General features: G+C 38.0%; 1 protein-coding gene across 1 annotated transcript in view; it reads right to left on the reverse strand.

The window, feature by feature from the left end:
* Nucleotides 1-15807, reverse strand: part of stk32a (serine/threonine kinase 32A) — a 173921-nt gene that overhangs the window by 90464 nt on the left and 67650 nt on the right. Inside the window, exon 5 of the mRNA XM_030154308.1 lies at nt 13815-13988. Within this exon, the coding sequence (XP_030010168.1) occupies nt 13815-13988 (174 nt within the window). The remainder of the gene's footprint in view (nt 1-13814; nt 13989-15807) is intronic.

Below are 15807 nucleotides of genomic sequence, written 5' to 3' on the forward strand. Positions count from 1 at the left end.
GTGGTACTTTCACTGGAGGAGAACTCAACTAATTAAATGAAAGTCCGTATATGATTTCCTATCAGTCCCCAGTAGTAAATATATTGATATCTGTAATCATTTCCATGTTATAAGCCATCAAAATATGGACCATTAAATGTAAAGACAAATTTTAAATATCAACAAAAAAAGTAGTCAAATTAGTCAAGTCTCTGTTCGTCTTACTTTAAAAATAAAATTTATCAACAATTTATAACAGAAGTGCATTGTCAAAAGTGGGAGGTGTAATTAAACAAAAGTTCATTTGACTTCTTATCAGTGCTCAATAGTAACTATATTGATATCTGTCACCATTTCCATGTTATAAGCCATCAAAATATGGACCATTATAGGTAAAGGCAAATGGTTAATATTTCAAAATTTCATCAAAAATTCCAAAATCTAAATTTTTCAAATCTGTGACCAGACTTTGTAGACTTTGTTCCAAGGAAGCTACATAAAAAAACTGAAATTAATCCAACCAGTAGTTTTGTAGAAGAAGATGTTTGAAGAAATGGCTAACGAAGGTGATGCCGGACACAGCGCCTTCGCAATAGCTCATGGTGTATCGGCTGGTGAGCTTATGATCTCTGTCCACACAAGCATTTTAGTAAAGTTTCACTAACAATCTCTATACTGTGGAGCATATCTGAAACATGTACCGCCAATAACATGTGATACTGAATTGTTGCAGTTTTCTTTAATCAGTGCGTATAGGTTGTAAAAATCTGGTGGTGATGTCTTGGTTTTTTTTTTTTAACAGAATGGGTCACATGACAGGGTGAGATAAACCAGGTAAGTACACATGATTACCAATAAGATCCAATCAGATGAGAATGTGGATGTGGTGTCCTGGTTTGTGACAGTAGTCTGGAATAGTCAGACCTTTGTTGTCTCTGAGTCGGTGTTGGAGATACTTCTGTCTACTATCATTGTGGAGTGGGGACAGAAAATCCCTGGGTTGTCTGGGAGTTTGTATTTCCTTAAAGGAACCACACTTGTATTAGGCAGCAATAAATGATACCAGTACAAAATAATGTTGGGTAGAAGTTGTTACAGTGGGACATTTGGATGCAGAGAACTGAGGCGTGCTAATAAAATGACAAAGGGGCCATCCACAGGGAGATGAGTTCAGGAGGTTCCACAAAAGACTTTTCCACTCACAGTCGGTGTTTTGGGAACTCGACTGCGGTCATTTTTGAAACCAGGTCCTAGAGTGAACAAATCCTTTCCATTTCTGTGTTTACAACCCATACCCATCTGTACACCCCGACTCTGCCTTAAAGGAGTCATATTTTGCTAAACCCACTTGGGATAGTCTTTGGTACATTTATTTGTGTATTAAGTTCATAAAGTCTGAATTTGAACCTTCCAGACGCTGCAAAGCTATCTTTATATTCATAATCAAAAAACAAGTGGGTTTCTACATCCCGTTTCAATTCCTGCTTATTTTTTTACGTTTTATAACTAGTGATGTCATGACATTTGCACATATGAGGTCAAGACTTCCGATGAACATTTTTCTGAGTTATTAATAACACTGGTCAACAACAAATTTATTGTTTGTTTTATTGTTTTTATTATTTGTTTGGTGTGCTGAATCCAAAAATCACACTAATTTTGCTCAATCAGGTCAACTTTCTGATCTATGCTACATATTGGCTTTTTAACATTTTTGCTTACATTTATGGGCATTTTCACATCATATGATATAAAATTCTTTCATATTTCTTGCCATAAACGAGTTCTGAAGATTTTACTTTTGCCAATTTATGATTGTTTTTTTTAATATTACAGGTGAATGAAATGGGTTCGACCAGAAGAGCTTGCAAAAATAAGCCTGATGTATTCTGCTACATCTGCGGTGAATACACCATTGTACCTAACAGGAATCAAGTGATCAAATGATTTTTTTTCTCTTAAAACCTATTTTGGATGAAAACTATATAAAAAAAATCAACTGATAAAGTCACAAAAATGTAATCAATTTTGTGAGAAGATCAAATTTTTCAAAATCAAATTAGCAAAAAAACAGATGTCATTTTTGGATTTAGCGGTGCAAAATGGTCCTAATTCAGATGAAAAAACCTAGACAACATGCAAAAAATATTTTTTAGTAACCCAGTGTAATTGATTACCAGCAGCAGCAGTTGCAGTAAAAACTGAAAATAGGTCCAAACTTTGAGCCGATTACCTAAAATGTTCAGTTGTTGGTTGGATTAATGAACACAAGTGGCTGAACAGGACAGAGCAGCACAGCCAACAACCTGGAGGGGGTGGGGCGTGAAGTGGTTCATGTGCATTTAAAGGGCCAGCGCTCTAAATTACCTTTCTGGTGTCATTACTCAGAAATCGGGTTGAAGATGGACCTGTGGAGTTGAGTTAATGAAGAATTCAGACCCAAGCATAGCATTTACAGTTTATGTAGACCACAGGGAAATCTTTTAAAATGCATAATTCCATTTAAAAAAGGAAAATATCACTCCTTTAAACTGCATGCGCATTCATATTTGCCGCCATTTTCCTCTTGTGTTTGCTGGCATATACTACACCAAGGCATTTTCAGCCTTGTGTTGTGTAGGTACACACATTTCTTGAGACAATGGCATGTTTATGGACTACTTTTTTTATACAACAAAAAAGACCATTTTCACCTTTGTGTGGACAAGGCCTAAATCCCTACAAAGGAAATACCACAGAAAAACATGTACATTATTATGCCCTTATGCCATTTTCACTATATAGTTGCAGGCCAGAGATCTTGTTCTTTGTAAGTCTGATTTGTAGTTAAATTGACCTTTTATCATAGAAGTAATGACTACGTTCACAGCAACTGACCCATAAAGACCCAAACAGCAACTGGCGACCAAAAACCATCTAATGATCTAAAATGTTTAATACTTGTTGATCCACTAATCCTATTAATCCATGTAAATAACTGGCGTAAAATAGAGTTTGTCATCTTTTCATGGTCATCAGATATGATCCATTTGGACATTCAGAGGCTCTGTAGTGAATATCGAAACACTGTCATCTTCGACAACATTGATTCACCAGTAAAACCCATGGAGTTGGATCAATGACAGTGTTCTTAGCTGTTTTGAAGACGTATCATCTCTCATCTAAGAGACTTCTTCCTGACAGTGGTTGTAGATGGCTATTTTTTGTTTTCAGTAATTGATATCTTTGCTTAAAAAGCCCCCTTTTTTCAGTTTTCTTTGTTTTTAACGTAACTTTCAACTTTAATCTGAGCTTTTAGGAACATCTACATGGTTAATATAATCAAATATAGGAAAATACATGATTTTCACTGAAAAACAGAAAATAAAGAGGATAATATTAGAATAAATGGTGATAAATCATTTAAGAAAGGTTAAATATAGAGGAAAATTGATCTGGAAACTGACACAAAATAGTTCTGAGTCTTTATGGGTTAACTAAATTACCTTTTACCTTTTATTTTATGTTTATGTACAGTGGGGCAAAAAAGTAATTAGTCAGCCACTGATTTTGCAAAATCTCCTATTTAGAAAGATGAGAGAGGTCTGTAATTTTCATCAGAAGTACACTTCAACTATGAGAGAAAAAATGAGAAAAAAAATCCAGGATTTATACATTGTAGGATTTTTAAAGAATTTATTTGTAAATTATGGTGGAAAATAAGTATTTGGTCAATAACAAAAGTTCAACTCAATACTTTGTAACATAACCTTTTTTGGCAATGACAGAGGTCAAACGTTTCCTGTAAGTCTTCAGCAGGTTTGCACACACTGTAGCTGGTATTTTGGTCCATTCCTCCAGGCAGATCTCCTCTAGAGCAGTGATGTTTTGGGGCTGTCGTTGGGCAACACGGACTTTCAACTCCCTCCACAAATTTTCTATGGCGTTGAGGTCTGGAGACTGGCTAGACCACTCCAGGACCTTGAAATGCTTTTTACGGAGCCACTCCTTCATTGCCCGCGCGGTGTGTTTGGGATCATTGTCATGGAAGACCCAGCCACGGTCCATCTTCAATGCTCTCACTGATGGAAGGAGGTTTTGGCTTAAAATCTCATGATACATGGCCCCGTTCATTCTTCTTTTAACACGGATCAGTCGTCCTGTCCCCTTTGCAGAAAAACAGCCCCAAAGCATGAGGTTTCCACTCCCATGCTTCACAGTAGGTATGGTGTTCTTGGGATGCAACTCAGCATTCTTCTTCCTCCAAACACAACGAGTTGAGTTTTTACCAAAAAGTTCTATTTTGGTTTCATCTGACCACATGATATTCTCCCAGTCCTCTTCTGGATCATCCATATGCTCTCTGACAAACTTCAGACAGGCCTGGACATGTACTGGCTTAAGCAGGGGGACTCGCCTGGCGCTGCAGGATTTAAGTCCCTCTCGGTGTAGTGTGTTACTGATGGTAGCCTTTGTTATTTTGGTCCCAGCTCTCTGCAGGTCATTCATCAGGTCCCTCCGTGTAGTTCTGGGATTTTTGCTCACCATTCTCATGATCATTTTGACCCTACAGGATGAGATCTTGTGTGGGGGCCCCAGATCGAGGGAGATTATCAATGGTCTTGTATGTCTTCCATTTTCTTACAATTGCTCCCACAGTTGATTTATTCACACCAACCTGCTTGCCTATTGTAGATTCACTCTTCTCAGCCTGCTGCAGGTCTACAATTTTCTTCCTGGTGTCCTTCGACAGCTCTTTGGTCTTGGCCATAGTTGAGTTTGGAGTCTGACTGTTTGAGGCTGTGGACTGGTGTCTTTTATACAGATAACCAGTTCAAACAGGTGCCATTAATACAGGTAACGAGTGGGGGACAGAAGAGCCTCTTAAAGAAGAAGTTACAAGTCTGTGAGAGCCAGAAATCTTGCTTGTTTGTGGGTGACCAAATACTTATTTTCCACCATAATTTACAAATAAATTCTTTAAAAATCCTACAGTGTGATTTCCTGGATTTTTTTTTTTTCTCATTTTGTCTCTCATAGTTGAAGTGTACCTCTGATGAAAATTACAGACCTCTCTCATCTTTCTAAGTAGGAGAACTTGCAAAATCAGTGGCTGACTAAATATGTTTTTGCCCCACTGTACCTAATGGAGTACTGTTATTATTGCATTTATTAATATTTATTTTTAACGTCTAATGGATGGACTAATTCTGTTAAAAGAATAAAAGGGCATGGTTCTTTTTACATAATTAGTTTCATAAACTTTTGTTTAATGTTGCACATAAAATCCATTTCCTCTTAAGAATAGAGTAGAATTAAATTAACTTCCACTCTACATCATACCATATGCTCAAGGGGTCCTCTGGGTCCCATGCTGACGTTGTCCTATCTTTGATTTTTCCATCAAGTCTCTGCTGAGACAACCTCAACTGGTCTTGTTAACATGATTGCTCGTCTATCCTGGAGCTCGTTCATATTTATGTGCAGAGTCCTGCTGTTTAGAGATACGGTATATTTCCTGTTCAGTGGTGTACATTATCGAAAATAATCCAGTTAACAAGACTCTTAATATGTCTGCTGTTGTCCGTGTGGACTGTCATACTGTGGATCCAACTAGACTTACAGCCATAGAAGTCCCTCCAAGATACAGACCACGATGACCAAGCACTCCAAACCTTTTCATAGTTTAGGTTAGAAAGTTGTTTACATTTTGGGTGAATGTTTTAAAGCTTAGATTTGAGACTTAAATGTGAAATTTGAGCGTAAGACTAATGAGTTAGTTGTGTTTTCAAACTGTGTCTGACTGTGTACATGAACATAATCAATGACTGTAATGTACGGGGGAAGAAGAGTTTATAATCCTAAACCACCGTTCCAACTGGGGTGACAGTATCATGTTATGGGATTGTACAGACTAGTAGACTTCATTTGATGCTATTATGAATTATGTGGACATTTTGAAACCAGTCAGGAAACTAAAAGACTGGACACAAATGGATCTTTCAGAAGAACTCTGATGATGTTACGACCTCTTTTATGGTTCTGACCTGTTAAGGTGGAAGAGACAGAAATGGAGGGGGTGCAGGATGTGCAGGAACATATGTGGATGAATAACAAACTGAATTTAAGTGCTAACATTTATTATGCAAGTTTCCAAGATTAGCCACTCTCATGATATTAAAGTGTACCTGTGCTGGTCATGCTTATGACATTAAGTGTGCTTTGTCTATTACTTATAAGCAAGAGATGCAAATTCAGTAAAAAAAAACAAAACAAACATCACCATAAATGCAACACACTGGACCCTTATATTATGTGAATTACAGGCAGGGTGCAATTTGTCAAAAAAAGAGGGGTGGGGGTTGTTTTGTTGGAGAGGCATGAAACGAAAGTGAAACTTTACATACTTTCAACGTCCAACTGCCGGGTTCTATTCCTCTACAGTGGATCTTACACGGAATTCCAACAACTTCTAACCTGTATCCACCGGACCCCATCCACTGTTCTATGGGCCCCCACCAATGCTGGGCCCCATGAATTTGTCACTTTTTGTTTTTTATATTTTTTTGTTTCACAAAAGAAAATCATCTAATCATCATCATAATAATAATATCCATCCCTCTAACGAATCACACCTTGATTACAGGTGTGAGCAGAACCTGCAGGGAGCAGCCATTGCTGGCCAGAAGTGATGTACCATCGTTGTTTCCGGGTGATGAGTGTGAGTAAACAAGCAGCAGTCAGTGAGTGAGATTGAGTGGAAAGAGCATGTTTGCACTTGTTGTTTGTGCAGCCGTAAGCTTTGCACTCTGCCGTCGTCCTAGAAATGCGACCCAGCACTGGTCGATCTTAGACTGGTGTCCGCCGTACGGGGTCAGTGACCAGTTCATCACAGGCCAGCTAATCGGACAAAATAAATGAATCTGTGTCAGTACCGGTGCTGGAACAGCCAGTGAAGGAGGCAACATGTCACTGACCATGTCGGACTGACGGAGCAGTGACTTAGTACTTGTGCATACTTGATAACGGGCTATGACATAAGTTACCTGTTGGAACCACTAGTAGTATACATGATCTTTTGAAATAGCTAGCAATGAAAATTCACAACAGGTACCCTTTAAATAAGTTTGCTTTAACAAGCTTCCACATAAGCATGAACTAGAGCAGTAGGATTGGGTCCAGTTTACATCTGATGGAATCTTATCAGCTGTCAATTACATATTCACCCTCCTACCTGTCTGAAAATGTCCATAATTAGCCAAATATCTGATTCACACAGTAGATTTGCAGAAATCTCCTGTCTTAGACCACTTGACTTACCATATGCTGACAGGCAGTTATGGAATTTTTGCCCAATGATGCTAAAAAAAACTATCAAGTAGTGAATCTTTAACTGTAGTACTGACAGATGTTAAATGTGCCAGTCATGTAATATTCTTTTAATACTCTTACCCATACTTTGTGTCCCCATATAAACATTCTTTTAGAGGTGATTCTGAATATTTGATCTATTTTGTTGTTTAGGTATGAGGAAAACGATGAAAAAAAAGGAATCATTTGAATGAATTTATCCAAGGTGGAACTTCTGACTTCTATTGTAATAAAAGGGCCAAGATATTTTCATGCATATTTTATTGAAGAATTTCTCTGAAGTGTTTTTTATGTGGGTGGGATTCATAACAGAATGTGGTCATCTGGATCTTATTAAAGAACCCATTAAATGTTATTCTGTCATACTGTCATAATCAAAGTTGTAAATGACTGCTAATTATCATCATGTTGTGTATCTAAGGTCATTATCATCACTGCCGTCCTCATTATCATCACAGACGATCTTGAGGAAAATCTGTACATCCTGTTTATTCGCCCATGCACACACACAGAAGATAATTCTTCCAACCAAAGTCAGCACGTCCACATGTGAAGGAGGAAATTATATATTCGATTTCCATAGAGATGAGCTGAGAGTTACTTTGAGCTTCTCTTCCTATTCGAAGCTAATGAATGCAGATTGAAAAGACGTTGATTCCATCTAAACAAACGCCTCCAACACCTGTGCGTCAACCACCACGTCTGTCCTCTCAGGCACTAAAATAGAAAACATCAGTTAAATATTCATACACCTCGGTGGAGTGAATGAATAAGCAAATTATTAATCCATCCCATTTATTTTCTAGGCCCTTCTTCCGGTGCACGTTTAGGAGTGTGGACAAGAGCAAGTAGTCCGATTTAAGTTAAATGGCGTAATTTGTTATGTGGGGGTGTTGATAAATTAGCGTTCTCCATTGCACTGACATTCCCTATTAGTCATGATCTAGGACGGCCTCCCTTTCTATGATTATCTCTTTGCTCAGTCACTGGAGTGGAGGAGTGAGTTCAAGCACTATGAGCATCATAGCCAAAGGTGTTGCAATAATACCTCAGAGACTATAGAGCAGTGTACTACTGCTGTCACTGAAGCAGGTTTGATCTCCCATGAGACCGCCTGTCGCCTATCACAGCTACATGCACTCACTAAACTATGTGTTTGTGTGTCTGCTTAAGTAACTTCACACCCATTGACTGCTCATTGGTATTGGTAGGGACCAGTGGTGGCTGCTCGTCTTTCAGAGAGGGGAAGCTCATTGTCAGCTTACATCAAAAAAAATTGTCAAGTTATTTAAACATACATTCGGCCCTCCGTTCCTTTTTAAGAAAATGGTCAGTGACCTTATCGTACCAAGTAGGCGTCTTTTCCAGGGACTTGATAGCTAGTTCACTCCGACCTAGCCAACAGTATGATTGATTTAACTATCTACAAAATGATATTAAACTCAAACGAGAAATGATTAAATTATGTAATTGAAACAAGAAAACCCTGAAATGATGTTAAATTGAAACAAGGAAGTACAATGAGTGTGTTTTATTTACAGTGCAAGAAATGAACAAGTATTTTCGTAGTGCTTTCTCTCTCGATTTCACAGCAGAATGCGTGACGGTGTTAAACTGAACTGTGTCAAGTGAAGGAGTAGATCTCAAAATAACTGTCAATCAAACGGGATTCAGCCTTTCAACTGATCCTCCAATCAGCATGTAGAAGCCTGGCATCCAGCCTGGCCAAGCTCCGCCCACAGCTTCATTCACCCCCAGAGACACAGAGCGTCTGGGGGCAGGATGACATCATGACATTTATCCAATGACCGTCCAGTTTTGAGGCAATGCAAAAACTGTTCCACTCAGTCCCATTGAAGTGCATGGACGCTGAGCATCTACGAACAAATGCACTGAGCAGAGATAGTATGAGAAGTGAACAACATCGAGTCCGATGATTTGTGATAAAGCTGATTCTGAACGAACTCGTCTTTGAGATGAACGTGTTGTAACGCATTTGTAGTCAATGAAATGTCAACACAACCGTACATATTTGACCATTTAATTTTCATAATTTTAGGGGAAGCAGAGCTTCCCTTACAGTCTATGAGAAATCACCTCTGGTAGAGACATCTGTCTATATTTTTCTCTCTCTAAGCATTATTATTATCATTATTATTATTATTATTATTTTGTTCTTTTTGGCAGCAACAACAGCCGTAACAAGATATCCCCCAAGCTCTTTGAGTCAATTCAACCATTTAAAATAATAAAACTAGTCCGTAGGCACGTCCTTTCTTGGCCAGTGCAAGGCTTTGGCTTTGCTATGGCTGCAGATATTTCTGCCTAAAAAGCACTTAACTTGCATATAACAGATTAAATATGGCATCTACGTAGCAGCGTAGACAGAACTGGTGCATTTCCTGATGACCGCAATCTGCAACTCAGGCTAAACTGTTGTGTCAGGTGCGACCTTCATGTCAAGACAGCTTGACCTTCTCTGCATAGCGGTGGAGCAGACCTATTAGGGAATAATATGGAAGTAGACAGCCAAGGAGAAAAGGATACTTCAGGATACTTCATACACACACTCATGGGTGGAGAAAAACAGGCGAGACGGACAGAAGGAGGACAGCTACGGCAAAAAATAAAGTGGCAACCAGAGGCAAAGGCACTTCTGTACTAGTTCTGTCAAAATTCACATATTAATTTCGATTAATTTGAAATAAGTTTTACAAAATTACAGACCTGCCTATTCTGTACTTCCTATGATGGCTGACCAGAAACTCTATAATAAGTGGACAGAGGAACTATGACATCACCCAATTGGCTTTTGAAGGCAGTGATTTACAATTTAATTGTCAACATGCTGGCTTTTTAGAGCCAGAAATGACCATATTTGGACAAAAGGGCATTAACTGCTTAAATTAACCACAACTCTGAAAGTCTGACGCAGTAGGTGGGTGAGCTCTCATACAGACCTGTTAACCCATAAAAGCCCAGTGCTACTTTTGTGTCAGTTCCCAAATGAATGTTCCCTCTATTTAACCTTTCTTACCATGTCTTATAATATTATCCTCTGTATTTTGGATTTTTTTCAGTGGAAATCAGGTGTGTTCCTATATTTAATTTACTGATCATGTAGATGTTCATAAAAGCTGTGGATTATTATATCAGAAATAGAGAAAACTGAAGCAAATCTATCAACAACTGAACATTAGAAAAGTGTCTCCATCCACTGTCATTTATCAAACTCCATGGGTTTTAGTGGTGAATCAATGACACTGTTTCCTCGATCATTATGGAACCTCTAAGCGTCCAAATACATCCTATCTGATGACCACCAATTATTTACATGTATTAGTGGATCAACAGTTATTAAACACTTTACATCAGTAGATGATTTTGGTTGCCAGTGGCTGTTTGAGTCTTTATGGGTTAATGAAAGCCTGACACAGCAGACATTCATTCATTCATTTTCTGAACTCGCTTTATCCTCACTAGGGTCACAGGGGTCACTGGAGCCTATCCCAGGTACTTATGGGTGAGGGTGGGGTACACCCTGGACATGTCACCAGTTCATCGCAGGGCTGACATATAGAGACAAACAATCACTGTCACATTCACACTTATGGGCACTTTAGATTAACCCATTAACCTATCAGTGCATGACTTTGGATGGTGGGAGGAAGCCAGAGTAACCGGAGAGAACCCACACAGACATGAGGAGAACATGCAAACTCATGCCAGAAAGGTCCCACCCCCACACAGCAGACATTAAGCTTCTATTTGACGTGAGATCTAATTAATGAAAGAAAAGAAGAGCCACCAGATCACTTATTAGAAGGTCCAAATAAAACAGATGCTACAGGAATGTACATCTTTGATAAAGTCTATAGCAGTGATTCTCAACTGGTGGGTTGTGACCCAAAAGTGGGTCACAAACCCGTTTTCAGTGGGTTGCAGGCCTTTATCTGGACAAAAAATAATGTTAAGAAACAAATCCTGCCCTGTATTTTTTTATGGAGCTGAGTGCTGCCCATTCACACTCCCCACTAGTAGGTGGTGGTAATGCACAGTAATGCTAATTAACACCAGATATTTAACACCATAAAAGAAGACCCAAAAGTTTCTATTCAAATCATGTCAAAACTCAGGTATGACAACGACTATATCAGATATGGTTGATGACAAAAACCTCTGTGTGTTTGATGCTCGAATAAGTGACTGAATGCTCTTTTAATTTTTAACTGAGTGTACTTTTCAGTTTTGGTTAAAATGTACCCAATTTAATGTAAAGGGAATATTTCCATATTTATCATCCCCACCTGCTGGTCTGTTTGGTTTATCATTTAACTTGTTTTCGGCTAAAATTTACGTAGGGGGTCAAATGAGTGGCCATTTCTGTCAAATAAAAAAAGTTGTAAGAAATGCATAGAACTGTGTTGAAATAATGCTAATACATTTGTGCACAGACTACTGATATTATTTCTATTTTCAGAAATATTGGATTTTGAATAGCACGTGTATGTGAAAACTTTTGCTGGTGGATGGACGTGACAGTGGATGGACGTGACATTACCCATGATGATCTGGTCAGTACCAGTACTTTATTAGTAATAAACTTATATACGTACTATCGCTAATTCTCCTCTTATTCATAAATGTTAGTATTGTGGATCTAAAACAATAACAGCTGACACAAAAACACAAAATGTGGCAGTGGACGGATGTGACATGGTTGTTACAGATCCCATCATACTGATGCTCGGCAGCCATGTCACCGTTTCCACAAATGATCCCTGTGCAAAAACTAGGATCATAATTATGGTTTATCATCATACTAAAGAGTAAATAACAATATAGAATTGTTATTTCTTTATAAAAATGCCTATTACTAGAAAACTATTGATTTAAAAAGTGACGTGTGACATTCTTAATGTATGTATTGGCGTAACATAAGCAGGATGGATCAGCACCATACTCCATACTGCAACCTGTAAAAATAAAACATGTGATATGTAGTATAGAATCTTGTACAAAAAAAAACTGGGGAATCTAAAAGAATAGAATATTTGTTTTTCAGGTAAATTCAGTTAAAATAGAACTTGGCCATTTGTGACATGAAAATATAGCATTAATTGTGATGAAATTGGACATTTTTGACCTGAAAACATAGTTCATATGACCATCAACATGTTGCAACAGAACTGAAATCCTGTAAATTTGCAGAACTTGCATTTACCAACACAAAGTTTCTTTGGGGATTCACTTATATTGACTTCTTATGCACAAAGACATAAATAAGCGTTCAAAGCAAATTTTTTGCCGTTTTCTGTGTTTTTATACTGTGATATTCTGTATTATCTCAGGTTCAAAACACACCATCTTATCATTAAATACATTTGAGAAATTTAACTTTTGTCAATTTGGGTCGCAACTTGTCATTGAGGGGTGAGAGTGGGTCCTGAAGCCAGACCAGCTGAGAACCACTGGTCTATAGCATCTATAGAATTTACACATGTGTAGCCAGTAGCAACACATCAAAACACATGACAATCACATGTCGTACCAATCTTGGTCCCTGATAATGTAAATGGACTGGTCAGACTGTAAAGGAGAACTAAGCCCAAATGTTTTTATGGAGTGAAAAAGAATCATATTATCATGGACCCTTGTTGCCATTGAAAGCACCACATAAAGAGAAGAGGCCACTGCCACAGCTAAAGGGTGTTGTCTTGCCTTTTTAATCACCCTCCTCTATCCTGTCAGTCTACTTCCACCATTCGTCCACGATTCATTTATCCAGTAAATGAACATTCACAACCGAATCTAACAATTTAAACCAATTTAAAACAATTCATTTGACACACATGGTCATAGGTGTGTGGTTATAGAGCATTTAACCACAGCTTCAATGGTGGCCCAGGGACTATAATCATTTTCTAATAGAATTTTATTGGAGAATACTCAAAGATTCAAAGATTCTCTCTTGCCAATTCACTAGATGCACAGAACATACAGAGAACTGAGATACTGTTTCTCTCTCATCAAAAAAAAAGAGATAAAAATAGAACAAGAATAAATAAGCTGTATAAAAAAAACTACAGCAGAATATAAAGTGTACATGTCAGTCTATTTACAGCAGCAGCACTAGTGCAATACAGTAAAGGTTATGAGGTGAGGAGGTGCATAATGGAACCAGACAGCAACAAATTATGACAAATGATTTCCTTCTAAGGTAATGTTTCAATTGAATGGGCTTTAAGGATTTTTACTTTTCTCTTTAACATATAAGTCTGAATTTATGGTTTTGTTGGAAATGTACAGCTCAAAAAAATCTGTCCTGATGCTACAACCTAAAAAAAAGGTGATTAATCAGAGCATAGCGGGATTAACTTGTAATTTTAGTTTGAATTTGAATGTGAAGATAATAGAAGCAAATGTTTTCTGTGTTTTCTGATAACATCCAGAGGAGCGTTAAAATAAAAAGGAAAAGGTCTCACCTGTGTATGATCCTCTTTGTGCGGAGATAACCCAGAGCCAGGGCCAGTTCACAGACGTATAGTTTGACAGTGCTCTCAGAGAAGTGGACGTTCTGCTGGAGGTGGTAGCGCAGGTCTCCACCCAGAAGCAAGTCCACCACCATGAACATGTCCTCCTCATCCTGGAAGGAGTACCTGTAGGAGAAACCAGGCGTTGGTGGGAAGGAGAAAGGAAAAGCAGAGGACGGGTCAGTATGTGTCAGGAAAAAAGAACCAGGAGGAGCAACATTTTCAAGCCTTCTCTTTCATAGTTTGTCATTTTATTTAAGTGACAACTTCATAGAACTGTGTGTGTATTAACCCTTTCATGCATGAATTATGAGAGCCTTAAACAATAGTGTTTTTATTCCTCTTTAGGCAATAAAAAAAACAATGCGACTGACAATTTTTTATAAACCTATTTTTCATGGAGTTGCAGCTGGACACCGTGCATTTAATTTTTGAAGCTAAGAAACATGTATTTACCAATATACTGTGTGAAATCTATGAAATAAACACATTTTTAATGCTGCTAATCTGATGTTTTCTCACATTTTAACATACTCTAATACTAGTCGTTACTCACTTTATGGCAATTATACGCAAAAAGAAACACATTTTGTTTAAAAAAAAATTGCAGTCTAATGGCAATAACAAGCATTTGATTTATAGTCGAACATGTCACTGCAGCTCAGGTTTATCAAGAACAGCAAAGTTACAGCAATGGTATGAATTGCAGTGTATGGGATGATGCATGTTGGCTGATCAGGAACTAAAACAACAAAATCCATGAATATACAAGAGAACATCAGTAGAATAGCTGTCCACTGTACTGACCACTATGCATGAAAGGGTTAAAGGAGTCATATTTTGCTAAACCCACTTTTATTAGTCTTTGGTTCATCTATTTGTATATTTGGACCCTACTAGTTGATAAAGTTTGAATTTGAACCCTCCAGGTGCTGCAAAGCTATCGTTACATTCATTCCGGCAAAAATCGAGTGCATTTCTACAACCTGTTTCAATTCCTACTTAATTTGTTACATTTTATAACTAGTTACATCACGACATTTGCACATATAAGGTCAAGACTTCCGACGAATATATCTACGAGTTCGGTATAATTGTTTATCAGCAGCAGCGGTTACAGTCCATACTGAAAATATGTCCAAACTTTGAGCCGATTACCTAAAATGTTCAGTTGTTGGTTGTATTAATGAACACAAGTGGCTGAACAGGACACAAAGCATGGTCAACAACCTGGAGGGGGCGGGGCGTGAAATGGCTCATTTGCATTTAAAGGGCCAGTGTTCGTAACGACTTTTCTGGTGTCATTACTCAGAAATAGGGTTGAAGATGGACCTGTGGAGTTGAATTAATGAAAAATTCAGACCTAAGGATAGCATTTACAGTTTATGTAGACCACAGGGAAATGTTTTAAAATGCATAATTCCATTTAAAAAAGCAAATTACTACTTCAATAAGAGACCAAACAGTCAAAGAGAATTACAAATAAAACTAATTGCATAACAGAGTAACTACAGTCTGAGGGAGTGTTGATAATGCTGTCTCCAAGGCTAACAAGCAGAGAAACGCTTTCATTATCTTGTACAAAACCGGCGGTGGCAGTTTGGAGACAGATAAGACAGGTAACACAGTTCCCTTTAGAACTAGCATTTGGTTTCTCATAAAGGTACCGATGATGTGACAGGATAATGACTTACTAGACTCACATCTTCCCTTATCTGTCCTCTTAGTTTATGATTCCTCTGCACAGACTTCTGTTTTTATTCTGTTTTTCACTGAACCATACTGTAACATAAAAGTCTGTATGTCATCTGCATATATTTTAACATATAGACATGTCTTTGTTAGATGTTGGCCCCCCTTGGCATTGGTTTTCCATGTCTGAAATCTATTCTTCAGAAGTATCCCCTTTACTGGACTGGGTTGTTTTGATGATGGTGGTGGAGTG

The sequence above is a fragment of the Sphaeramia orbicularis genome, chromosome 14, assembly GCF_902148855.1.
Source record: "Sphaeramia orbicularis chromosome 14, fSphaOr1.1, whole genome shotgun sequence".
NCBI lineage: Eukaryota > Metazoa > Chordata > Actinopteri > Kurtiformes > Apogonidae > Sphaeramia > Sphaeramia orbicularis.